Source organism: Bubalus bubalis, chromosome 14, assembly GCF_019923935.1.
Source record: "Bubalus bubalis isolate 160015118507 breed Murrah chromosome 14, NDDB_SH_1, whole genome shotgun sequence".
NCBI classification, from domain to species: Eukaryota; Metazoa; Chordata; class Mammalia; order Artiodactyla; family Bovidae; genus Bubalus; species Bubalus bubalis.
This window is the reverse complement of record NC_059170.1, coordinates 23,195,487-23,221,831: the sequence shown is the minus strand read 5'-3', so window position 1 is coordinate 23,221,831 and position 26,345 is coordinate 23,195,487. Positions and strand designations below refer to the sequence as shown.

The 26,345-nt window shown below is 49.7% G+C and overlaps 1 protein-coding gene and 1 long non-coding RNA gene across 3 annotated transcripts in view; one reads left to right on the top strand and one right to left on the bottom strand.

Moving 5' to 3' along the window:
* The window catches only part of LOC112578752, a 56,475-nt gene extending 44,730 nt beyond the window's left edge, over window positions 1-11,745 (bottom strand). Inside the window, exon 1 of the long non-coding RNA XR_006544480.2 lies at window positions 11,621-11,745. This is a non-coding gene — a long non-coding RNA (uncharacterized LOC112578752). The remainder of the gene's footprint in view (window positions 1-11,620) is intronic.
* SRXN1 (sulfiredoxin 1) lies at window positions 11,722-18,947 on the top strand. Of its 2 annotated transcripts, XR_006639952.1 has the most exons (3): window positions 11,722-12,140; window positions 16,636-16,950; window positions 18,639-18,947. XR_006639952.1 is itself a non-coding variant. In XM_006040116.4 (2 exons), the coding sequence occupies exons 1-2, from the start codon at window positions 11,928-11,930 to the stop codon at window positions 16,837-16,839; spliced, it is 417 nt and encodes a 138-aa protein (XP_006040178.4). In that variant the 5' UTR covers window positions 11,722-11,927; the 3' UTR covers window positions 16,840-18,947. The 2 variants fall into 2 exon arrangements, 1 of the variants encoding a protein (XP_006040178.4); XM_006040116.4 differs by having other exon boundaries at window positions 16,636-18,947.
* Window positions 18,948-26,345: the final 7,398 nt, after the last annotated feature.

Below are 26,345 nucleotides of genomic sequence, written 5' to 3'. Positions count from 1 at the left end.
GGAAGGGGGCGTGAGAATGGGAGGGATAGCCTGCTGACCCTCAACGGGGGGTGGGGGGGGGGACATCAGGAGGTCAGTCTTGGGGCAGGTCCCCGCCCTCCTGAGCCTTCTATTCCCACTGCAGGGAGACCGGAGAGAGGAGCCTCCCCGATATGTTTCCTATTCATTCCTCTTCTTGAGGAACCCCAAGTTCCAGGGACCGACTGAGCCCCGGACCCGCTGGGGCTTCCGGCCCTCTCCGCTCCGCTCTGCTCCGCTCCCCGGGAGGAGCGCTCCCTCCCGCCACGTCTATGCAACTCCCCGGGCAGAGGGGCCGGGGCTCCCAGCAGCGCCCCCATTGGCCGCCACTACCTCCCCCGCCACGCTTTTGCATGCCCGGGCGAGGACCGAAGCACACACCTCCATGCTCGCGGGCCCTGGCCCTCTCTGCTTTAAGCACACGCCTCTGCCCCATCTCTAGGCGCCCAGCTGGGGGCAGGAGTCCCAGAATCTCTGACCCTCCCCTCTCTTCCCTAAGCCGCAAATGAGGGTGGAGCCTGGAGGGGGCCCCCCACTGGGAGCAGGTGCACTTCTCTAGGGCTTCCCAGCTCCAGGCCCACCTGGGAAGGGAGGCGGCAGGGATGAGGGGAGGGAGAGGGGGTGCAGAAGCAACTACGGAGGGTGTTGATCCTGTAAATAGGAACTTCCGACAGCAATAATTTTCCATGCATGCTAAGCCTTTTGGCCATATTTTGTATGAGCGCTTGGCGCTCTCCCTCCCTTCTCCTCTCCCATCTTCCACCCCAGACTCCCATCCCTTCCTCACCTTCAGCAGTATTACTTGTAAGGCAATTCAGGGATATTAAAGGGACTTTGGCCACTCATCAGTGCCTCTAGACCTTCTGATGGGGACAGGTGGGGTGGGGGGACATCTAAGAAGCAGCCAGATTTTTGTTCCACTCAATCCCTCCCCCGTCCCACCAGCCTGACCAGCCTGTAGCTGTCCCCAGCAGTCGCACAGCTCAAGGATTCCCTTGACATCCACAAGGTTCCAGGCATCCTCAGTCCTAAATGGTCCTCATCTACTGGGATTGCAAACTGAAAGGGTTCAAGACCCAGATTAATAACATAAGTAATGAGGCAGGCTGCCCTAAGACATTGGGGGATGCTGGCAACTGAAAACAGCATGTTTCACCTTAAAGCACTGCAATTCAAATTAACTGCACCTCTCAAACAAATACAACTGTGGGCCAGATTTGTCCCTTGACAGCCAGTTTACAACCCCTATATTCTTCCCCACTTTCACGCTTCTCTCTGGGGGGGAGGGGAGGAGGGGTTCTGGCCAGTCTTATTGGTCATACAAGTGGTAAATGCAGGCATGCAGAAAGGTTGACTTTGGCTCAGCCACGTTGTCCCAAAACTAGGAGCTGCCCCTAGAGCCTGTGGGCTACCTGTCACCAAGTGTTCAGTTAGCCGGTGGAGCACCAGTCCATTCCACTTGCCAGCTGGCTTGGTGAGCTTTCAAAATGCAAATCTCTCCTTGCCTTATTAAACAACTTCACTGGGGACCACTAGCATCATGCCATTTAACTCCAACCCTCAGCACAGACTCACAGGGTGGGGGTGTGCTCTGAGGGCCCAATGCCAGGCTGGGGGCTTGGGAGTATAGGCTGGAACTGCATCTCCCTTTGAGTCACCTTTCAGTTTTCTTCCTTTTATAGACAGGGCACTCAAATTTTATACCCTTAACCTGGTGTCTGTCCACCTTTCCTTTCATATACCTCTGGACAGGCTGACTGCATCCTGAGCTACGTGCTAGGTGTCTCCAGCAATGACAGCAGTGTGGAAATCCCCCACAAAGTTTCCAAAGGGAGTCTGACCGGCCCAGGCACCTGACGCCTTCCCTGGCCATCCACACTGCTCCTGATTGGTTACTGCATCCGTTACATTTGTTTCAGGTCCAGGGACCAGAACCCACTCTAGATATCATCTTATATTAATAAACATCTCATGTATCATCTTGTGACCTTAAAGGGAACCAGCCTTACATGAAGCCCACAGCCTGGATGGCAGAGCAGACATGGGAAAGCCCATGTCCCCATTACCTGCATCCCAGAGCACCTCAATTAGCATATGTCCAGTCTGCTTTTCACAGTCCTCTCAAAAGAAGGCCTCTGGGATGCAACTCTGGCTCTCCTCTGCCCTGTCTGGCTGCTCCACTTAGTGACTTTGCAGACTCATCTTCCTGTGCCTAAGTAAGGAACCCACTTCCTGTTCCCTCTTCTGTCCTGGTCTGTGCTCCTCAAGGTCTCTCCTAGACTCCTCTTCTCACTGTGTATTTTCATGAAGCAATCTCATCACACCCACGGCTTCAATTTTCACCCACATGAAGATGACTTTCAAATTTACATTTTCAATTCTGACCTCCTCTCTGAGCTGCAAATCCACATCTCCCTGCAAACCACCTCCACATGGATATCCCCAAAGTACCACAGACCAGCCCAAGTCTGAAGCCATGATGTGGTTCTCTCCTGCATCTGTCTCCTTTACCCTTCCATCTAATCCATCAGGTTCTGTTTATTTTTTTCTCTTTGCCTTCTCAGTCTCCACCCTAGACCATAGCTACCATCATCTCTTACCTTCTTACTGGTGACCCTGGATCCATTCTGCCTCCACCACCTCCCTTCCTCTCTCCATAGTGACCACAGGGATCTTGTTTAAAATGCAGATCTGATTATGTCACTCCTGTTCCTCTTCTATGTTTGAATGCCTCAATGATTTCTCACTGTGGGGGGTGGGGAGAGGGAGCTGTTTTCAAAGACCTACCCAGTCTGACTCTTTCCATCACTCTAGCTGAATCTTCAGACATAAGCCCCTTTGCTGTTTGAGTTACAGCCACCTCTGTTTAGCAGTTTTGCTTTCCCCACTGCCACAGGGCCTTTGCATAAGCTGTTCTGACCACCAGTAACAGACTTCATTTGCAAAGCCAATAGAACCACTGTTGACTAGTTATTTCTTTTCAGTCTTCATCTCCCAGCTTGATGATCACTTCCTCAAGGACCACATGATCTTGGTTCACAGCACTTACCAATAATGTATACTTTTCCATTAATTACTGTGCTATCTGGTTATTCTCTGTCTCCCCCATTAGATTATAAGCTTTATGAGAAAGGGACTGACAGTCTTTTTGCTTGTCATTAAATTTCCTGGGTCTACCACAGTACCTAGCCAATAGCAGATAACCAGTAATTTTTTTTTTAATGAACTACACACGTTGAAGTCATAATCAATAAATGGCACCCCACTCCAGTACTCTTGCCTAGAAAATCCCATGGATGGAGGAGCCTGGTAGGCTGCAGTCCATGGGGTCGTTAAGAGTCGGACATGACTGAGCGACTTCACTTTCACTTTTCACTTTCATGCATTGGAGAAGGAAATGGCAACCCACTCCAGTGTTCTTGCCTGGAGAATCCCAGGGACGGGGGAGCCTGTTGGGCTGCCGTCTATGGGGTCACACAGAGTAGGACACGACTGAAGCGACTTGGCAGCAGCAGCGGCATGCTTTAAAAAAAAAAGTCTTGTTCCCTCATGGCCATAGATGATTGGTTCAGATTTGCGCATCTGACTAGCACTTGGAAATTTCCTTTCTCCTTCTCTCCAAATCATAAGACCTGTAACTTGAGAGCTGTGGCTCAGATTGCTAGCTACTTATCAATATCTATCCTCTCCTTCCTTAGTAAGAGAACTCCATTGTTTGCTGAGCACATTGCCACATTGAGTGAATATTACATATCCCACCTGCCCTTGCCACCAGCGGTGGCCATGTGATCAAATTCTGGTCAATGACACACAAGGAGAATGTTATATGGAATTCTGAGACAACACCTGAAAAAGGAGGGGGTCATATCCTTTGCCTTTCCATTTCTCCACCTTCTTCCAGGCAGGCACTTCAGGAACACCCTTGAACTAGGAGGTGACCCTACTCTCCAACGATGGAGTTGAGGATAGAGAGGGCCTGTGCCCCTAGTGATTGTGGAGCAGCCACCCCACCCCAGTCCTGGACTGCCCACTTCCAGATTCTCTTTCCTGAGAGGAAACGTGTTGGGGCATCTTAAGCCTTGCTTGTCAGGTTTCTATTACTAAAAGCCAAAGATAACCCCTGCTGATCGCCGCGTTCCTATCACACAGAGATAATCCCTCTGCCAAGGGAGGGACAGAAAAAAGTCTCTGAACCCACTTTTCTCTGAGGCCTAGTTCCACCTTGCAGCCAAGGGAGTGGCCAAGTGTTCCATTTTCATTAAGCTGATTCACGCTGGCTTTCTACACCTGCAAACAGGAGCCTGGGCTAATACGCTGGGACTAGTCTAGAAGTGCAAACACAGAGAGACCTTTGAGATCTATTATAAATTTAAAATGTTACCAAACATATTTGATTTGATATTTGACAATATGATATCAACATATTATCATATTTATTGAGCACTTACAGTGCGTTGGGCACTGTTCTAAGAACCTTACTTACATCATCTCTTTATTGTCTCAACAACTCTACAAGTTAGGCACCATTATGAAGGCCATTTTGAAAGTTAGGAAAACAAGGCACAGACAGGTGCCTGGTCCACGGTCGGCTAACAAGACATGTATAATTTTAACACAGGCAAGGCTCAGAACTATTGAGGATGATCCATGAAACTCCCCCTTTGCCTTAGTTTTGACTTCCCAGTAGCAAAGTCTTGAGTGCACGTAGTTTATTTGGGAGGTGATTTCAGGAAGCAGGAGTGCAGGGGCAAGAAGAATGAGACAGAGGGTGTGTTAGTGGGGTTGTGGCTGTAGCAATGGGTCTGGTACTGCTGTTTTCTGAGAAGGATCCTAAAAAGGTCCAAACGGTCTGGAATGCTTCTCACAATTCTCCACCTGTGACAACGTAAGACACTTTTACTTACCAGCTCTGGTTGCCACTGGTGAACACCTCAACACTTCCAGGAGACTCCCACAGGGATGGAAAATATGGAAGACACCAGAAGCCTTGGCTGGGAAGCCAGCAGTGCTAGTGAGTCTGGGTTTGCACCATACTTCCCACCACAATTTTAGCTGAGATCAAAAGTAGGCCAAGGGGACATGCCACTGATATCCAGGTCCTTGGTCTACCCTTTCCTTGTCGACAAAGCTCACATCTGTTCAGACATGTATTCATCACTTAACCCATCCAGGGAGCTCAAAGGGGGCTGACCCCAGGGGTGTGGCTGATTGGTCTCCTCCAACCCAATCAGAGTCATCCCAGTGGGTGACAGGTTCCAGCACCCATACGTAAGCGACTCAGCACATGGTACAACCGGGTGGTTGTTGTTCAGTTGCTCAGTCGTGTCTGACTCTTTGTGACCCCATGGATTACACCACGCCAGGCTTTCTCATCCTTCACTATCTCCTGGATTTTGCTCAGACTCATGCCCACCGAGTCTGCCATCCAACCATCTCATCCTCTTCTCCTTTTGCCCTCAATCTTTCCCAGCATCAGGGTGTTTTCCATTCAGTCAGCTCTTTGCATCAGATGGCCAAAGTACTGGAGCTTCAGCATCAGTCCTTTCAATGAATATTCAGGGTTGATTTCCTTTAGGATTGACTGGTTTGATCTCCTTACTGTCCAAGGGACTCTCAAGAGTCTTCTCCCAACACCACAGTTCAAAAGCATCAATTCTTGTGCGCTCAGCTTTCTTTATAGTCCAACTCTCACATCAATACATGACTACTGAAAAACCATTGCTTTGACTACATGCACCTTTGTTGGTAAAGCAATGTCTCTGCTTTTTAATATGCTGTCTAGGTTGGCATTAGCTTTTCTTCCAAGGAGTAAGTGTCTTTTACTTTCATGGCTGCAGTCACCATCTGCAGAGATTTTGGAGGCCCCCCCCAAAATAAAATCTCTCACTGTTTCCACTGTTTCCTCATCTATTTGCCATGAAGTGATGGGACTGGATGCCATAATCTTAGTTTTTTGAACGTTGAGTTATAAGCCTGTTTTTTTTCACTCTCCTCTTCCACTTTCATCAAGAGGCTCTTTAGTTCCTCTTCGCTTCCTGCCATTAGGGTGGTGTCATCTGCATATCTGAGGTTATTGAGATTTCTCCCGGCAATCTTGATACCAGCTTGTGCTTCATCCAGCCCAGCGTTTCGCATGATGTACTCTGCATATAAGTTAAATAAGCAGAGTGACAATATACAGCCTTGACGTAAGCCTTTCCTGATTTGGAACCATTCTGTTGTTCTATGTCCAGTTCTAACTGTTGCTTCCTGACTCAATGTTTACATCCCCCAAAAGTCCATATGTTGAAGCCTAATCCCTAGCGTGCTGGTAGTTGGTGGTAGGACTTTGGGGAGGTGATTAGGTCATGAGGGTGGGATGATTCTGATGTATGATGTTTCCTCACAGGGTCTCCAGCAGAAGTGACCCCAGTTAACCATCATGTTAACTGCTCATCAGTGTCCTCTATACTGGCATTTCTCCCTTCCCCAGTCCTTCCTGGGCTCACTTCCTACAGCAGATTGTCTTCCAAAGATGGTCCCAACAATATCTCATTTGTGGGAACAAGCTCTTTTAGGACCTTGGTTCTCTTTCCATCAAGACATGGAATCTCCGTACCTTCCCTTGAGCCTGGTTGGGGGCAGGGTGGTGGTGTGACAGCTCCTACAAATAGAACAGCACAGAAATGACGCCGTGGGACTTCCAAGACTAGACTGGAAAAGGCCATGAAGCTTCTGCCAAGTTCTCTTGGGACACTCATTCTTGAAAGCCAGCTGCCATGCTATGAGGACGCCCAGGCCACATGGAAAGGCCCCGTGGAGGTGTTCCGGCTGACAAGCAGGATGGTCCAGTGCATGTGTAAGTGAAGACACCTCGAGATGATTCTAGCCCCAGCCATCAAGTCACCCCCAGCCATTGAATCACCTCTCAGCTGATGGCCCAGACATTGCAGAGAAGAGACAACCAGTGCCCATGGTGCCCTGCCTGAATTCTTGACCCACAGAATCTGTGAGGATAATAAAAATGGTCGTTTGTTATTGACTATGCCAAAGCCTTTGACTGTGTGGATCACAATAAACTGTGGAAAATTCTGAAAGAGATTGGAATACCAGACCACCTGACCTGCCTCTTGAGAAATCTGTATGCAGGTCAGGAAGCAACAGTTAGAACTGGACATGGAACAACAGACTGGTTCCAAATAGGAAAAGGAGTACGTCAAGGCTGTATATTGTCACCCTGCTTATTTAACTTATATGCAGAGTACATCATGAGAAACGCTGGGCTGGAAGAAGCACAAGCTGGAAGCAAGATTGCCGGGAGAAATCTCAATAACCTCAGATATGCAGATGACACCACCCTTATGGCAGAAAGTGAAGAAGAACTAAAAAGCCTCTTGATGAAAGTGAAAGAGGAGAGTGAAAAAGTTGGCTTAAAGCTCAACATTCAGAAAACAAAGATCATGGCATCTGGTCCCATCACTTCCTGGGAAATAGATGGGGAAACAGTGGAAACAGTGTCAGACTTTATTTTTTTGGGCTCCAAAATCACTGCAGATGGTGACTGCAGCCATGAAATTAAAAGATGCTTACTTCTTGGAAGGAAAGTTATGACCAACCTAGATAGCATATTCAAAAGCAGAGACATTGCTTTGCCAACAAAGGTCCGTCTAGTCAAGGCTATGGTTTTTCCTGTGGTCACGTATGGATGTGAGAGTTGGACTGTGAAGAAGGCTGGGCGCCGAAGAATTGATGCTTTTGAGCTGTGGTGTTGGAGAAGACTCTTGAGAGTCCCTTGGACTCCAAGGAGATCCAACCAGTCCATTCTGAAGGAGATCAGCCCTGGGATTTCTTTGGAAGGAATGATGCTAAAGCTGAAACTCCAGTACTTTGGCCACCTCATGCTAAGAGTTAACTCATTGGAAAAGACTCTGATGCTGGGAGAGATTGGGAGCAAGAGGAGAAGGGGACGACAGAGGATGAGATGGCTGGATGGCATCACTGACTCGATGGACGTGAGTCTGAGTGAACTCCGGGAGCTGGTAATGGACAGGGAGGCCTGGCATGCTGCGATTCATGGGGTCGCAAAGAGTCGGACACGACTGAGCGACTGAACTGAACTGTGCCACTGCATTTTTCAGTGGTTTGTGTTACAGTGATATAATAACTAGAGCAGCTCCCCAAGAAAGTGCCTGCACACAATTCCCAGTCTCAGAGTCTACTTTTGGAAGAACCCAAACTAAAACAAAAGAATATTGTTAGATCCCAGAATTTCTCCAGCTTCCAGTTGCACACTTACATTAGCCTCAGTGGAAGGTACCTCATCTTAATCCCAACACAAGGGTCAGGTCTTCATGTCATTAGTTTATGGGTGGTGTTGTTCAGTCACTCAGTCGTGTCTGACTCTTTGTGACCCCAAAGACTGCAGCACGCCAGGCTTCCCTGTCCCTCACCATCACCCAAAGTTTGCCCAAGTTCATGTCCATTGCATTGGTGATGCCATGGATAGTTTAGGGATAGATGGGCCAAAATAATAGAACTGCTGACTAGCCAGGTCCTCTTCCCCCATCAATCCTCCTTTCTCATGGAATCTTCCCCAAAACCACACAGGAAAACAAGGTTGAAGTACCAGGCCTTGCCAGTTCTGTTCAGGGATCAGAGGCCATGAACTTCAGGGGAGGGTAAACCTTCTTGAGCCCAGAGGTGAACACCAATTAAGCTAAACCAATCAGTGTAAAGCTTCCGAGGTGTAAAGAATCCAGGGGTAAAGAATCCAATGCAGGAGACTCAGGTTCAATCCCTGGGTTGGGAAGATCCCTCCTCCTGCCATCCCCTGGAGGAGGAAATGGCAACCCACTCCAGTATTCTTGCTTGGGAAATCCCATGGACAGAGGAGCCTGGTGGGCTACAGTCCACAGGATTGCAAAGGGTTGGACACGACTGAGCAACTGAGCATGCATGCACACAATCAGGGTAATCCCACTCTCCTTGCCTGGGACTGGTTTAGGCATGGAAGTATGATGAGACATGAGGAAAACACTCCCGGGCAGAAGGGTGGGGAGGCAGAGGATGGTTACTAAAGGTTTCTTCAGTCTTAAAAAGAGGGGCAAAGGGATGTCAATGCCCTAACTTCCACCTTTGAAAGCCGTTGTATATGATGCTTGAAGCTACAGCAAAACATCTTGGGACCATGAGGGGCAAGCATGAGGATAAAAACAAGAACACGGAGGATGATGGTACAAAAGGCTGGAAAGAACCTGATGTTGTTCAATTACCTCTTCACCAATCACGGATATACCTGCCTCCAGAAATCTTAATTATGTGGAAATACAAGTCTTCTTAAGGCTTAAAATTCAATTTTGAGTTGAACCATAGGTGTCTAAACCTACAGAATTTGTTGCCAGGAGTGGGGGGTTCTCACTGAGCAAACTATGATGAAAGATTCAGGACAATTCTCCATTTTTCCATCCCAGAAGCTGTTCCCTCATTTCTTCTTACTTTCTGAAAGAAGGAAGTGGTTCTAAAGGAACAACTTCCCTCTTGATGAAATTCTCTAATTACCAGTAATTTGGGGGCTGAGGGGAAGCCCAGGTGGCTCAGCAGTAAAGAATCCACTTGCCAGTGTAGAAGACACAAGAGACTTGGGTTTGATCCCTGGGTTGGGAAGACACCCTGGAGAAGGAAATGGCAACAGGCTACAGTTCATGGGGGTCCCAAAGAGTCAGACATGACTGAGTGACTGAACACACACCCACGTGCCAGATTCCTTTCTAAACACTATGTGTTATTTTCATTTACTCTCCCTGGCAATTGAGAAAGGAAACCAAGACACAGAGAAGTTGAGTATCCCACCACACACACACACACACACACACACACACACACGTCACACTGGCTAGTCGGCGGCGGAGCCAGGACTTAAATCCATCCCATTCAACTAACTCCAGATCCTATACCCTAAACCATCACCTGCTTCTTCCCTGTTTTCCCTCTCCAGAACCAAGCCACTTTCCAGTGTGAATAACCCCTCCTCCAGGAAGCCTTTCCCGGTTCTCCTTCAGCACTCTGGGTGTCATGATGAAACCTGTCACCTTCCTTGATTATCACTATGTAAGCACTGATTTGGGCTTCCCTGGTGGTTCAGTGGTAAAGAATCCCCCTGTAATGCAGGAGATGCAGGTTCGAACCCTGGGTCAGGAAGATCCCCTGGAGGAGGGGATGGCAACCCACTCCATTATTCTTGCCTGGAGAATCCCATGGACAGAGAGCCTGGCGGGCTACAGTCCACAGGGTCGCAAAGAGTCGACCAAGACTGTAGCGACTTAGCACGCACATCACTCTCTAACACCCATTATCTCCAAATGTTTTCACAGTTCCCTCACTATCATTTTACAAAAGAGAAGGCTGCTGCTCTTGCATCTTCCCTGAGACCACACAGCCAGGGAGTGGCCACTGGGGATCTGAACCCAGGCCAGTCTGTGCCAAAGTCTTAATGTTGCCACAGATGCTATAAACACCAGAGATTAAAACCAGGAGCCTCTGCCTGCCTCCCTCTGGCTCCAGAGGACACTGGGTGCTGAACCTGGGATCAAGGGAATAGAGAGCTTTAAACAGAAGAGAGTGGGGATACCAGTCGGCATGTTTGGACCTACGTCATGGGCTTCCCTGATAGCTCAGCTGGTAAAAAAATCCACCTGCAAAGCAGGAGACCTGGGTTCTATCCCTGGGTTGGGAAGATCCCCTGGAGAAGGGAACAGCTACCCACTCCAGTATTCTGGCCTGGAGAATTCCATGGACTCTATAGTCCATGGGGTCGCAAAGAGTTAGGCATGACTGGGCGACTTTCACTTCACTTCACATCACCACCACCCTTGCAGCCCTGGTGTCCTCATCTGTAAGCAGCTGTTTAGTGGCCTGAGACTCTGAGCTCAGCATTTCATTTCCAGCTGCCCTACCTTGGACAAGTGCTTCAACAACCATGTCAACTTCCTCAAGGTGCTGTGAGGATGAAAGCAGTTATTGTGGAGGTTCAGGGCACTGCCCACACACTGTCAGCACCCTTCCAAAAGGCTCCCTTGGACTTCCCTGGTGGTTCAGTGGCTAGGACTCCACAGACACAATGCAAGGGGCCTGGTTGGGCCATCCCTGGTTGAGGAACTAAATTCCTCATGCTGCAACTAACACCCAAAGCAGCCAAATAAATACTTACAAAATGTTCCTTGGAACCCTGGTTCAGCCACTTACTAGGCCCATGACCTTGGGGGAAACCACTTAAACCTCGCTATGCCTCAGTTTCCTCATCTGTAAAATGGAAATAATAATCATACCTAGCTAGTAGGGTTGTTTGAGGTTTAAATAGGTGATGTACATGCAAAGTGTTTAGAACAGTGCCTGACACAGCACCACATTCAGCAGATTCCTAGTATTACTGTTTTGGGTATTAGTACCACCTCTGCGGCTATCACCACTAGCGATCCAAGGGCCGGGCGGCCAAGCGGCGAGTTTTGCCGACTCACCCTCGCTGGGCACGTCCGGCCCCCTCTACCCTGTGCCCCCGCCATGGGCCTGAGTCACCCCGGAATGTGCGTCACCCGCGCCCCTCCCACTCCACGACCTGCAGACTCACCCTGAGTCAGCCTGCCAGGCCGCTTCCACTCCCGGGACGCCGCGCAGCGGACGGCAGGCGGCGAGGCGCCCCCCATCGGAGGGCCGAAGCCCCGCGCGCGTCGGGCAGCCGGGGGCGAACGGAGCAGAGGTCCCGCAGGGGCGCTCGCTGGTCGGCGGGACCACCCTGGGGCCAGGGGAGAGAGACGCTCCGCGCTGCCCGGCTGCGCCCCCCTCCGCCCGCGCGGAATGGTACGGCCCGGCCGAGGTTAAAGCCCGGGGGTGGAGGTGCCGCGTCCCGCGACGGCCCAGGCGGCGGCGACGGTGGGATGATGGGTCTCCGCGCGGGAGGAGCGCTGAGCAGAGCCGGGGCGGGCCGGGGGGCGCCCGAGGGACCTGGGCCGAGCGGCGGCGCGCAGGGCGGCAGCATCCACTCGGGCTGCATCACCGCCGTACACAACGTGCCGCTGAGCGTGCTCATCCGTCCTCTGCCGTCTGTGCTGGACCAAGCCAAGGTGCAAAGCCTCGTGGACACAATCCGGGTGAGGCCCCGGGGAAGCCGGCTGCTGGGAAGGCTTCGGAGGAGGGAGGTCGCGCTGGACGCGAGAAGGGACTAGTTCAGTTTCAGCCGGAGTTTAGCCTTTGCTCTGTGACCTTGAGCAAGAGTTTGGGCCTCTCTGGGCCTCTATTTCGTCATGGAGCAAGGAGACTGGAGGAGGTCATTAAAATAACTATCTCTGACTCCTATAAAGATAGCACTTGATATGGCCTTCCCTGGTGGCTCCCAGTAAGGAATCTGCCTGCAATGCAGGAGACCCGGGTTCCATCCCTGGGTCGGGAAGACCCCCTGGAGGAGGGCATGACAACCCATTCCAGTATTCTTGCCTGGAGAATCCCATGGACAGGGGAGCCTGGCAGGCTGCACCCCATAGGGTCACACAGAGTCCGACATGACTAAAGCGTCTAAGCAGCAGCAGCTTCTTCATACCAACCCTGTAAGGTAGATACTACTATTGTTCCTCTTACAGACAAGGAAATGAGGCCCAAGAGGATCCAAGCACCTTGTCCAAGGTCAGGCATTTTTAGAAAGTGGCACAGCCTGGCCCCAGTGCCCAGCTGCATGGCCACCACATAACCTGTGTGGTCACTTCTGGGGGTGTCCTGTGCTGGGAAGACCTTGTTTGAACTGGAATTGGGAGAGAATGGGGTCAGCCACATCTCAGAGAGAGCTCAGGAAGGTCGGGGTGATCCTGGAGGGAGGGGACATGAGTGTCAGGTTAGGCCTGCACAGCATCATGTCCCCAACCCCCAGACGCTCAGAAGTGGCCACAGGAGACCCCGAGGCCCCACCAAACCTCTCTACTGCTTGCCTATTGTCTTTCAGTCCTAGAGTTTACACTGCCGCTTCCACTGTCTGGAACTGCTTCCCAGAGAGCCGCAGGGACTGGTCCCTCGCTTGGGTCAGGTGCCTGCCTCCCAGCAGCCCTGGCTTCTCTAGGTCTCCCATTAACCTGAGTAGTTCACCTTGAAAGCATAATTCAGGATAACGCCTGAGTTATGTTATCTGTGTGTTTGTTTGTGTTTTATTGTCTCCCTTCCCCCATTTCATTTGCACTCCAAGGAGCTGGGGTTTTGTCTGGTCATAGCACGAGCACGGTGCCTGGCTGTTTGTGATAGATCTGTCCAGGGATACTCTCTCCTACCCCTGGGCCTTTGCACAAGCTTTCCCCGCTGCCAGAGACACTCCTTCATCTCTTCTTTACTGTTTCTAAGTCCTTCTCGGTCTTCTGTCAGTGTCAGTGTCTTCCTTGACAGCCCCTGTAAGGTTAGGGGCCTCCTGAGGGCCCCCAGCCACCTCCATACCTGTCAGCATACCTCTGATCTCGTACAACTGGGGTGTAATGGCCTCAGACACCTGTCTTCCACACCAGCACCATACCTTCTGGGAGGCAAAAACCAGGCCTGTCTTTGCTTATCGCATGTATTAGTTTTCTATGGCTACTGTAACAAATTCCAGAAACTTAGTGACTTAAAGCCAAGATTTTATTACTTTATAGTTCTATAGTTCAGAAGTCCAGAATGGGTCTCACTGGGCTAAAGTCAAGGTATCAGCAGGGCTGCATTCTTTTCTGGAGTCTCTGGGGGAGAATTCATTTCCTTGTTTTTCCCAGCTTCTAGAGGCCACCCACATTTTTGGCTTATGACCTCTTTCCTCCACCTCAGAAGCCAGCAATATAAGATCTCCTCTTGCTCCTCTCTGTTCCACGTTTAAGGTCTCTGGTGATTACTTTTGGCCCATCTGGACAACCCAGGATAATATCCCCATCTCAAGATCTTTAACTTAATTCCATCTGGAAAGTTCCTATCCCTTGGGAGTAACATATTCACAGGTTCAGGGGATTAGGATGTGGACATCTTTGGGGGCTGTTATCCTGCCCACCCATCATCACAGCCCTGACACCCAGCACAAGGCTTGCCTGGCACAACTGCCTCTCTTTGCTGCTGAACTGTCAGGCAGGCTGTGCTCCACGCCTAACTTATATCAGCTTCCCAACTTCATCAACAGCCTATAGGGTATCTATTCCCATCTTACAGATAAGGAACAATGCCCAGTGGCAAGGCCCCTTGCTTACACCTCCATCCCTACCCAGCCACCTCCCTCCCCACTCCTGCTGCTCTGTGGAGTAGCTGGGATTTAAATTCAGGTTTGCCTTGTGCAAGAACCCCAGCTCATAACTGCTGGGCCTTACTGCTTAATAATAACTTCTGGGATAAATGGAAAAATGAATCCATCAATGCAGCCTAAGAAGAGACCACTTTAGGGCCAGTGTGGAAGGCCTTCTAGCAACTCACTTAATTCCATCTCCCCCTACTCCATACCACCCTGCACCAGACTTTCCCTATGTAGAGGTCCACCCACTCTCCATCTGGCTACTAAGGCCCTGAACAGGAAGTCAGCTTAGATTTTCTTCTTCCTCTTTTCCTCACATTCACCCCTCCCCTGGGATCTGTCCCCTGAATATGTCGCTAACCTGTCCATCTCTCCCTGTCCTCTGAATACCCTAACCCAGGACAGCCTTCTCTACTGAGTACCTGCTGGGGACTCGCCTCTGTCCTCCCTGCTTTTGTCTTTGTCCACCTCACCAAGACTGCTTTCTCATTACACCTTTCTAGAATGTCCCTCATATCATGTCACCCTCTCCTGTTTAAAACACTCCAGGACCTAAGAGGTATAAACTTCCATTTATAAAATAAATGAGTCGTGTATGAAATGTGCAGTGTGGGGAAGATAGTCAAAAACTACGTAATATCTTTGTATGTTGATGGATGGTAACTAGACTCAATCATGATGATCATTTTGAAATGTATAGAAATATCCAATCACTGCGTTGTGTACCAGGAACTAACATAGTGGTTTACATCAATTATACTTCAAAAACAAACTTGTAGAAAAAAGGCCAGATTTGTGATTACCAGAGGTAGGGGTGGGAGGGGGAGAGTGAAGAGAAGGAAAATTGTATGTAGGTGGTCACAAGGCACTAACTTCTATTATAAAATAAATAAGTACCAGGGATGTAAAGTACAACATGATAAATATAATAAACACTGTTGTGTATTATATATGAAAGTTGTTTAGAGAGGAAGTCCTAAGAGTTTTCATCTCAAGGAGGCTTCCCTGGTGGTTCAGATGGTAAAGAATCTGCCTGCAATGCAGGAGGCCTGAGTTCAATCCCTTGGTTGGGAAGATCCCCTGGAGAAGGGAATGGTAACCCAGTACTCTTGCCTGGAGAATTCCATGGGCAGAGGAGCCTGGCGGGCTATAGTCCATGGGGTTGCAAAGAGAGAGACTAACACAAGTGAGAAACTAACACTTTAGTCACAAGGGAAAAAAATTTTTTATTTCTTTAATTTTGTATGTATATGAGATGATGGATGTTCACGGAACTTATTGTAGTCATCATTTCATGATGTTTTAAGTCAAATCATTATATTTATACCTTTAGCTTATACCGTGCTGTACATCAGTTCTATCTCAATAAAACCTTTCTGGCCTCTTCTGCTCCACAGACCCCTGAGTCTCTTCTGGCTACACTGGCCTCTTTGCCATGCCTGCAATACAGCGAGCGTGTTCTCGCCTCAGGCATTTTGCATTTGCTATTCCCTCTGCCTGGAATGCCCTTGCCACGGGTAATACACACTGTGCATTACTGCGTCTATTCCATGTGCCAAGTGTTGTTTGAAGCACTGTATGTCTGTTAACTCATTAAACCCAACAGTTCTATGAGGTGGTTGTGCCATCATCCCCATCTGGGGCAACTGAAGCACAAATATGAATTGCCAAAGGTCACAGAGCAATTAAGTAGCAGAGCTGAGATTTGAACTTGGCAGTCAGGCTCTTTCTCTACAGATTCTACCTCTCTGTCTTCCCCAGGGGAGTTCTCTGTGTTCAGGTCTCTGCTTCATTGTCACTGCCATCATTGTCATTTTTTTTTTTTTCCATTTAAAATGTTTTATTTTTCTTTTTAAGCTAGATTGTGAAGTGCCACTGAAATAGGCAATGTTGGCAAAACAATGTCTGTTACAATAAAATACATTAGACATTTAAATAAATAACCTTAAAAACTATGTGAGGGAACAGAACAACAGAACAACAGAACCTGTGTTATTGTCTTCATAGCATTTATCACTCTAGCATCCATGTGCCCCATGGTGGCACGGGCTGTGTCCGTACCTTATTCCCAGAGTCTAGAACAGTGCTAGGTAATATACATGTGGTGTGATAAATGGTTAACAACCTGGGGGTGGGAAGAAGCCCTGATTTGTAGTATCTGTCAATTTCCTTGGTGTAAATACTCTTACCATGACTGATTTTCATGCTACCAAGGTCAGCCAGCTCACAAAACTGACCATGTAACTGTTGCCTTTCACAAACCAGTGTGAGCACCTGGAAGAGTTCTGCCCAGGTTAACAAAGTCTGCTTTGCAAACTGTCCAACACCGTGCCACGCTCATTCACCCTGTGTCCTCTTGCCACCAGGAGAATCCAGACAGCGTTCCCCCGATCGACGTCCTCTGGATCAAAGGGGCCCGGGGCGGTGACTACTTCTACTCCTTTGGGGGCTGCCACCGGTATGCAGCCTACCAGCAGCTGCAGCGAGAGACCATCCCCGCCAAGCTTGTCCAGTCCACCCTCTCGGACCTAAGGGTATACCTGGGCGCTTCCACGCCGGACTTGCAGTAGCAGCCTCTTTGGCACTTGCCACCACTACCAGGAACCTGGAAGACACCTGGCCTCCAGTGGACTAGGCCATGAAAAGGTGTAGCAGGAGTGTATTCTGTTTGTGAGTGGCAGGTGGGTCTGGCGTGAAGCACCCTCTTAGCTAGCTTCAAGACCTTGGACTCATGACTGAACAGTGTGGGAGTCCCACTTCCCACCTTGGGGAAAATGGGATCCTGTGTTTGCTCTTGAGAGATTATTGAGAGGCTGAAATGAGAAAGGAGACGGATTTGGAGAGTCATATGCTACTGGCTCCAGATTCCCAAGGACAAAGATCCTTCTGCATTTCTGTCCTTGTATCATGTGAATTCATTCATCTGCAAGTGAAGGAAAACCTAGGTTACAGTGACTTAAAGAGAAGTTTGCTTTTCCACATAGCATGAATTCTGGAGACTGTTGGCTAATGGTACTGGTTAAACCACTCAGCAAAGTTAGGGCACACATCTCTGATCCTTTCAGCCTTTCCCTCATTGCTTATCACTTCACAGTCACAAGATGGCTGCTGTACCTCCAGCAATCGTGCCTATGTCCAAAGAAGAAGGGAGTCAGGGAGGAAAAAGGGCCCAGCCAGCTGGACCGATCAGCTCCTATCATAAATTCAGGACTTTTTCAGAGGCCTGTTTCCTGCTCTCTTCCCCCGTGTATTTCTACTTAGATCTCCTTGGCCCAAACCAGGTACAGAAGCCACCCCTAGCTGCAAAGAAAACTAAGACAGCAGGAACACAATTGTCACAGTTGAGTAGATCAATCATATCCCATCTCCTAGAACTGTCACACAGCCTCCTAAAAAATACTGGAATCCCATTGCCAAGAGAGAAATGAGAAATTGTGTATCAGTTAGCCTTTGCTGAGAAACCAACAATTCCTGAACTTGGCAGCTAAAAACAAATTGTTTATTTGTCTACAATTCTGTGGGTTAGCAATTTGGGCTGGACTCATCTGGGCAGTTCTGCTGACCTTGCCTGAGGTCACTCATGGGGTTGTATGCAAATCAATTGTCACCCAAAATGGCCTGGATGGTTTCAAATAGCCTGACTCCCTTGTCTGGGCAGTAGATGGGCTGTTGCCTGGGTGACTTGGTTCTCCTCCAGGTGGCCACTCCACCAGTTAGTTCAGGCTTATTCACATGATGGCATCAGGGCTGAGAGAGAGGGAGAGAGAAAGAGAGAGAGAGAAGTGGGGCGTGCATGGGGGACAGGAAGAGAGAGAAAGATGGAGAGAGAGAAGAAGTTGCAAGGCTTTTTTGAGTTCTAGGCCAGAATTGGTGTAACGTCACTTCTGCTAAGTCCTTTTGGTCAAAGCAAATCAAAAGTTTGGCTCATATTCAAGGGCTGGGGAAACAGACTATACCTCGTGGAGAAACTACAAATGATTTGTGGCATTTTTTCTATCTATCACAAATGACTTTGGATAGCAAATAACAGTGTTTCTTTGTTTCTTTCTCTCGTGCATGGGGCCTTGCTCTGTCCAGGCTGAAGTCACTAAACACTGTCCTGGCCCTGCCGAGGGGAAGAAGTGAGGGGCGGTGGATGGGGCTCTCCTAGGGCTGGGCCCACTCTGGGAGGGCCCTCAACATCTGTACTCTGGTGGGTTAGGGCGGGTGGGTAGGCCAGGTAGGACACGCCAAAGGAGCTTCTGAAATCCTGAAGTCCTGCGGGGAAGCGAAGAGGCAGAGGAAGGGTGCAGAGTGAGGGGGACCTTACTCTTACTGCACTGCTGAGGGAACTCCACCACTTAGCATTTTCAAACTTCATTTTCTCCAGCTCAGTAATGAAGACAACAGCTTTCCCACCAGGATGTCCCAGGGATTGATGGCTGAGGTGACCAATGGAATTTAAAAGGACATAGTCCTAAATGTAGTGTGATATCCTGGATTGGAACTTGAAACAACAGCAACAAAAGGACATTAATGGAAAAACTGAAAATCTGAAGAAGGTCTGGATGTTAGTTAATTTATCCAAATGTTGATATTGGGGTGGGCTGAGTACAGAGGATATGGGAACACTATACTGTATTTACAACTTTTCTGTTAATCAAAAATCACTTCCAAATAAAAGTTTATTTAATAAAAAGAGAGGGGTAATTGAGATAAACCAATGGTTCTGGTTCACAAAATGGGTTTGCTGAATCACAGATGATCAGACTGCACCCCCAGAGTTGCTAATTCAGAAGGTCTAGGGTGGAGCCTAAGAATCTGCTTTTCCAACAAGTTCCCAGGTGATGTTGACGCTGCTGATCAGGGACCGCAAGCTGAGAACCACTGATCTAGACTGTGTTGCTTCTTTTCAAGTATGGTGACAGCCCTTCACCTCCAATGGAGAAGAAAGAGTTGGGTCCCAGGAGATCCATGTTTTGGAACTAGCTTGTGCACCCACTCCGTATGACATTGGACAAGCCCGTTCCTGGGGCTTCTTCCAAGTTGTCTAATGGACTGTCTACCCCTGAGGTTTGTAGTGGCGCTTGGGGGCGGGGCGCAAGGTAGCTGAGGACATGCTTTATAAGCTGCTGTCATGACTTGCTGCTTCTCATGTGAGACACCTGCACCCACTGAGTAGCAGAGCGGTTACCCCTTCTTGGAACGACTTCCCTTCCTACAGATAAGGCCCAAGCAGGCAGCGCTAGGGGTACTACTGGGCACTGAGAGGAAGCTGCAGAGCAGACTTGGTGCGGGAGGGACTGGTGGTTCTTAAGAAGAGGTGCTGGGTTTTGAAGCATCAAACCTGGTTGCTGTCAGTGGAGACTAAGAGCTGCATTTCCCGCTTGGGGCAGCAGATGGCGCTGCTTTCTGGCTGCCCGAGCGGGGTTGGGCCTCCGACCTACAGAATAACTGCTGTGGGAAGAGGGAAAGGTGGAGGGGTCTGACTGTGAAGGATGCCCATAGATTGCCCAGAGAAGCCAGGCTTCAGGCAGGAGAAGGAGACCTGGCTGGGGGTTTGGAGTTTCAGGTTTACTTACCCTTGTCGGATCTTGCTCTCTGGCCCCACACACATCATGGCGTCTCCAGGCCTGTCATAGGAGACTAGGGTCTCTACACGGGGTGTGCTGGGCCAATTTATCCTAAACTCACCTCCTGCAAGAAGCTTCCAGATCCTCCAGGCTGAGCTCCATATCTCTTCTGGGCTCCCCCTGATCCAAAAATGTGTCCCCTCCCCAAACAAACCACTGCTCCAGGGAACTTGGGACCTCCTATTTCCCTTACTGCCCTGGGATGAACCCCTTTCACCATGGTAGACTTTTTAAATGTTTTATTTTCACAAGGTAAATGTGTGTATATTTACCTTTTAAACATTAAGATAGCAAAATGCTAAATAATTAATATTAACAACGTAAAATATGAGAGACAAGCTGATATCCACCATGACTCCTAGTCCTGGTTGTCCCTTTGCCCTCTCTGTTTGTAGGGTTAAACACCTTCATGAATTTGGCATATACCCTTCCAGACCTTTTTCTAACTTAGTAGGTGTGTGTGTGTGAATATACAATGTTTTTCTTTTTTACTTAATTTTGCAGGTCATATTTCTTCGCTAGTGATGTGCCTTAGTCCTCCACCCCATGAGTGCCTTTATTCTTCTCCCAGAGTCTCCCTCATTCTAGTTGCTTCTTGAAAGTGAAAAAAGCAAAGTGAAAATGTTAGTCGCTCAGTCGTGTCTGACTCTTTGCAACCTTATGGACTGTAACCCACCAGGCTTCTCTGTCCATGGAATTCTCCAGGCAAGAATACTGGAGTGGGTAGCTATTCCCTTCTAAGAGGGATCTTCCCGATCCAGGGTTTGAACCTGGGTCTCTCATATTGAGGGCAGATTCTTCACCATCTGAGCCACCAGAGAAATCCCCTGGTTGATTCTCAGAGGGGCCTTTTTTATCACCGTTTAAGGTGTCACCTCTCCCATCATTCTGTCACCGCACTCGGTTTTATTTTCTTCATGGCATTTATCACACTTCTCGAAATTACCTTTTGCATCTGTTATGCCTGTCTCATCCACTAGAATGTAAGTTCCTGAGGCAGGACTTGATCTGTCCTTTGACTGTAGGCCGAGTGCCGAGAACTGCCTGACAGGGGCTTTCCCTGGTGGTCCAGTGCTTGGGAGTCCAATGTGGAGGACTCAGGTTCAATTCCTGGTCATGGAACTATAATCCCTATGCCACAGGGCAACTAAGCCCCCGCCCCCTCGCCACAACTAGAGATGCCGCAACCAAGAACTGACAGAGCCAAAAATAAATAAATATTTTTTAAAAGCTGCCTGACACATAAATGTTCAATAAAAATGCTAAATGAGTAAAGTCCATATAGGTCTAGCTCATTCTTTTCATTGCTGCATAGTGTTCCAGGGTCTTCATATAACCATGTATTAGTCATTCTGTTAATGACTGAGGGGTTACTGTTATTTGCTACTATAAATGCTTTCTGCCATCGTGTTCTGTGCTCAATCAGCTTTGTACACAGGCATGGCACAGCCTGGCCTGTGCATGGGTGTTGGCCAATTGCTCTCCAGAGTGGCTGTTCCAAGTGCCTTTCCCTGAGTTTGGAGTAGGGGTGGGGGTCAGCTTTCTGTCCCTGCACTCCAGCCGGTGTTTCTTAACCTGCTTTGGATGGTGAACACAGTTGAGAATCTGAAAGACAGCCATGAGCTCCTTCTCCAGAAACACACACAAATCTGAGGATTTCTGAGGATGCCTGGATTTAAAGGTCTTATCCCCCAGGTCCTGGGCCCAGTGTTTAGAATCCTAGTTGTTTCATTGCATGGCCAGCAATGAATGAGGCACACACAGGTAAGGGTGTGAACAAATGAACAAATGGGCTCTAGTTTTGTGAGGCAATGGCAACCCACTCCAGTGTTCTTGCCTGGAGAATCCCAGGGACGGGGGAGCCTGGTGGGCTGCCGTCTCTGGGGTCTCACAGAGTCGGTCACGACTGAAGCGACTTAGCAGCAGCAGCAGCAGCAGCAGTTTTGTGAGGGTAGATAAAAGTGCTCAGACCCTGATCTGTCTCCAGTCAGAAAAAAACAGCTATGTTGGAGGCGTGGGGGCATCCAGCCCTGCTCTATCTTGCACCCTGGGGTCCCCTGAGAACCAGATCCAAAGGCTTTCTAGACTAGGTCTGGGTGGCTCCACTTGTCAGCCCCGGTGAGAAGTAGGCCAAGTCTGGCATCCAGGGTCAAAGCTGGGAACCAGAGAGAGGCCTTGAGTCCCCTGGGCCAGATAAGGACACCACAAGGCGTTCCTCCCTGCCTCCCACCCAAACCATATTTGCTCCAGTGTTCGCAGGCAGCCCTTGGGGTTCGAATCCCACCTCTAGCTCTTCCACAGAGCAGGAACATAGCGGATGCTCATTACAGAAAGGTTCCACCGTCAGCACCTCCATACTTGATGCAGCCGTCCCAAGAACTGGACAGAGAGGGAATGATCTTCTCTGTTGGACAGAGGGGTAAACTGAGGCCCGAAGCGGCGGGGGGGGGGGGGGGGGGGAGCCGGGTTACGACCGCACACAGGGACCCCCGCCCCATCCCCGCCCGCCCATCCGCCCCGCCCTCCCCGGCGGCCCCTTCCCCGGGCCTGACCCCCGGCGCTGCCTGACAGATGACCTCAGCTGCCGCCAATCCATTGGTTCCAGCTCCCGGGGGGAGCGCAGAACAAAGCGCGCTTTGTGGTGGGGCCGTCCCCTCCCCCGGCGCGCCGCCGCCGGGACCCCCTCCGGAACTCCGCGCGACGCCCCCCGGCCGACAGCCGTGTAATGTCTTCCAGGCCCGCGCGGCTCCTCGCAGAGCCCCCGGAGCCGCTCTCGCCTCCCCCGCCCGCCTGGTGGGGCTCCCCGGGCGGCGGGATGGGCGGGGGCGCCCCCAGCGGGAGGTCGCGAGGGCCGCCCACCTGTCCTCGAGAAGGGAGCGGGAGGGCGAGGCACCAGCCCCAGTGGTCCCGGCTGTAGGCTCCAGGCAGGTGCTTCCCGCTGACAAGCTGAGTGCTGCCACACCGGGTGGAAAGTGTAGGTGACTGCGTTACTATTATTGTTATTGTTGCCATTACTATTATTGTTAAGTATTTTGTGATTGTGAGGGGGAGTCGCTTTCACAGACATAGGTTTGCATCTTGGCTTTGCCACCTGCTGGCCATGGAACCTTCGTGAGCACGTTCAACTCTCAGAACAACAGCAATAGTAGCCAGCATTTCTTGAACACCTACTTTGTGCCAGACCCTAAGTGCAAAGGCTTTGTGCTGTGCTTAGTCGCTCAGTCGTGTCTGACTCTGTGCGACCTCATGGACTGTAACCCACCGGACTTCTCTGTCCTCGGGATTCTCCAGGCAAGAATACTGGAGTGAGTTGTCATTTCCTTCTTCAGGGGATGGAACCTAGGTCTCCCACATTGCAAGTGGATTCTTCACTGTCTGAGCCAATGAACTCATTTAATTCTCACCACTAATTTAGGAGGGATGATTATCACCCCTCTTTCACAGAGAAAGGAACCCTGGCCCCAGCTTTCCTGAAGACACATTCAACTCCTGTGCCTCAGTTTTTTTGTCTGCAAAATAGCTCCCCAAGAGCTGTTCACTCTTATTGGTCTTACCTCCTTCCAGTTGCGGACTCAGGGCTGGGAATGGCTTGCTCCCTGGCTTGCTCAGGAGCACCCCACATGGGTCTGCCCCCAAACCCTCTGTCTTTTGAGGACTCTTCCTAGAGGGCAATGCTCTTGCTGGTTACTGCTGGGCTCATGGGGGAGGGAGGAGTGTCTGCCTGCAGCTGGAAACCTTTCCCCTGAGAGATAAGCTTCCGTATCTTGTGCTGCCCTTGAGGGCTGAGGAGGTGAGGGCAGGGAGGTGGGGATGCCATGTCCAGAGAGGGGACCAAGGAGCCAGGAGGGGGCTGGGAGTGGCTGCCCCAGCCCTCACACACTCCCTGGATGTTCCTTCTCCCGGGGACCTATGGGGCACCAGACTCTGCTCCAGGTGCTGAGAATATCAGAGTACAAAACAGATGGAAACTCTCATCCTCTTGAAGTCCACTCGCAGGAGATGAGCAAGAAACACACGTGGAACATGTATGAAATGTAAACTGCAGTATCTGATAGTGTTAAGTGCTGCCAGGGAAAAGCAGGGGAAGAAGAAAGAAGGAGATGGGAAATATCAGTTTCATTAAGGTGTTAGGCTTCTCCAAGGAGGGGACATCAACCTGAACAGAGAGGAAAGAAGCCCTATGGCTGTCAGAAGGAACAGCACGTGCAAAAGCCCTGAGGTGAGAGCCCCTTGGAATGTCCAGGAAACAGCAGGGTGGCCGGTGTGGCAGGGGCAGCCTGGATGGGACAAGACTGGGCCGGGCAGCTGATGAGGTGGGAGAGGTGGGCACTGTCAGCCTGGCACTTTGACTGGGAGCCATGTGAGGCTTGGAGCAGAGGAGGGACCTGGTGTCGCTGGCTGCTGAGTCAAGCAGGGTTGGAAAGGGGGTGAAGGGGAGCCTGTTGCTGACACCAGGGCCCCAGATTCTGGTCAGTGGGTGGGATCAGGGTGGAGAGAAGTGACCAGAATCCGGATGTAATTTGAAGATAGAGCCCAAGAATTTTCCAATGGATGGAACTGGATCTGAGGGATGAGGATAGGAGAGAGGACTCTAGTGAACCCCCAGATTTAAGAGTCCACCAGCCCTTTTCAGAAACTTCACTGCAGGCCAGAATGTAGACAGAATCCCCGGGGTGAAACCACTCTGTCCCCAGTGCCCTGGAGGACTCAGCAAGCATGAGACACACATTAGGGCTTCCAGTTCCTCAAGAGTGCAAAGAGGAGGTGAAGTTAGAAACATGTTTCCTAAAATGCCATCAAGAGCCTCCTCCACAATTTGGGCCACTTGGGACAGGAGGGCTCAGTATCACCTATAGGAACCACTGTTTTTGAATTGTTAAATCTATTTGCTTTTGTTTTACTTAAACAACAAAGAAATTTTTTTAAGGAACTGGAGATAGTTGGACTAAATGGAAAATCAGTAGCAGGTGACATAAAACTATGTGATGATCAATGTGAACAGTGTAAACATAACACTGTTACTTTGTCCAACTTCTCTCTCCCCCTCCCCCCTTCCTCTCCACCCGCCTTCCCCTCTTTCCTTCCCTCTCTCTCCCACCCCCACCAATTCAGGACTTTCTCCTGGACTCAGAGATACTGAAAAAAGATTAGTCATCTTGCTATCTGTGTCCTCACCTTTTTTTGTTTTATTTAACAGACAAAAGCACTTGTTATGTTATTTAAATGCTTCCCGAGTATAAAGGCATTTAATCTTCACAACCACCACATGCAGTGGACACACTTATGATTCCCACTTTGCAGATGAGGAAGCTGAGGCTCAAAGGGATGAGGCCCCTTGCCCACAGTCACACAGCAGGGCTGAGGCAGAGCCTAGAGGCAAACCTAGTCAGGCCCATTCTGAAGGCCACTCCTTGTCACGTGAAGGCATATTATTATCACTATGAAAGTGCTGAACTACTGGAACTAGAAGAGTCTTCGGTTAATTTTAAGTCAGTACACATTTATTGCTGCTGCTGCTAAGTCACTTCAGTCGTGTCCGACTCTGTGCGACCCCATAGATGGCAGCCCACCCGGCTCCACCGTCCCTGGGACTCTCCAGGCAAGAACACTGGAGTGGGTTGCCATTTCCTTCTCCAATGCATAAAAGTGAAAAGTGAAAGTGAAGTCACTCAGTCATGTCCGACTCTTTGCGACCCCATGGACTGCAGCCTACCAGGCTCCTCCGTCCGTGGGATTTTCCAGGCAAGAGTACTGGAGTGGGGTGCCATTGCCTTCTCCGACGTATTTATTGAGTGTCTACTAAAGTGAAAGTCATATCGTAACACCTTTGCTTAACAGTATTTGAGGATCGAATCTAGAAAACAATTCCAGGTTCCTCGCCATCAATGCCATGAATGACCTGCCCTTCCTCACCTCATCCCACTCCAGCCAGGCTGGCTGCCTCAAAGTTTCCAATTGCCTTCTGACCTCAGGGCCTTTGCACTTGTTCTGGACTCTGTTTGGAATGCTCTTCCTCTGGTTCTTCTGGCTCCCGCACATTCTCTAGGACTCAGTTCAAATATCAAATCCTTAGAGAGGCTTCCCTTGCTCCTTCATCTCCCCCATAGATTCCCCAATATTCTCACCATTTTTTTTCCTTCATGGCTTGTAATTGTTTTATTTACCTGTGTACTTGTTCTGTATCTTGCTGCACTGCTATGATGTAAGCTCTTTAAGCAACTAAGCATCTGGGGTGAAGAGCCCAGAGAAGAGCAGACTGGGGGAGGGGCATTTGTGTTGTCCCCAGATAGGGAAGCAGATGTGTTTGTGGAGCCATAGAGGGCAAGGGGTCACCAGGAAGACCAATTTAATGTGAGGAAAAGTCTTTCACATAGTCCTAACATTTGGACATTAGAAAAGGCTATGTCATTGGGTAGTGAGCTCCCCATCACAGGGGCTATGCAAGTTGAGATAGGATAGCCCCT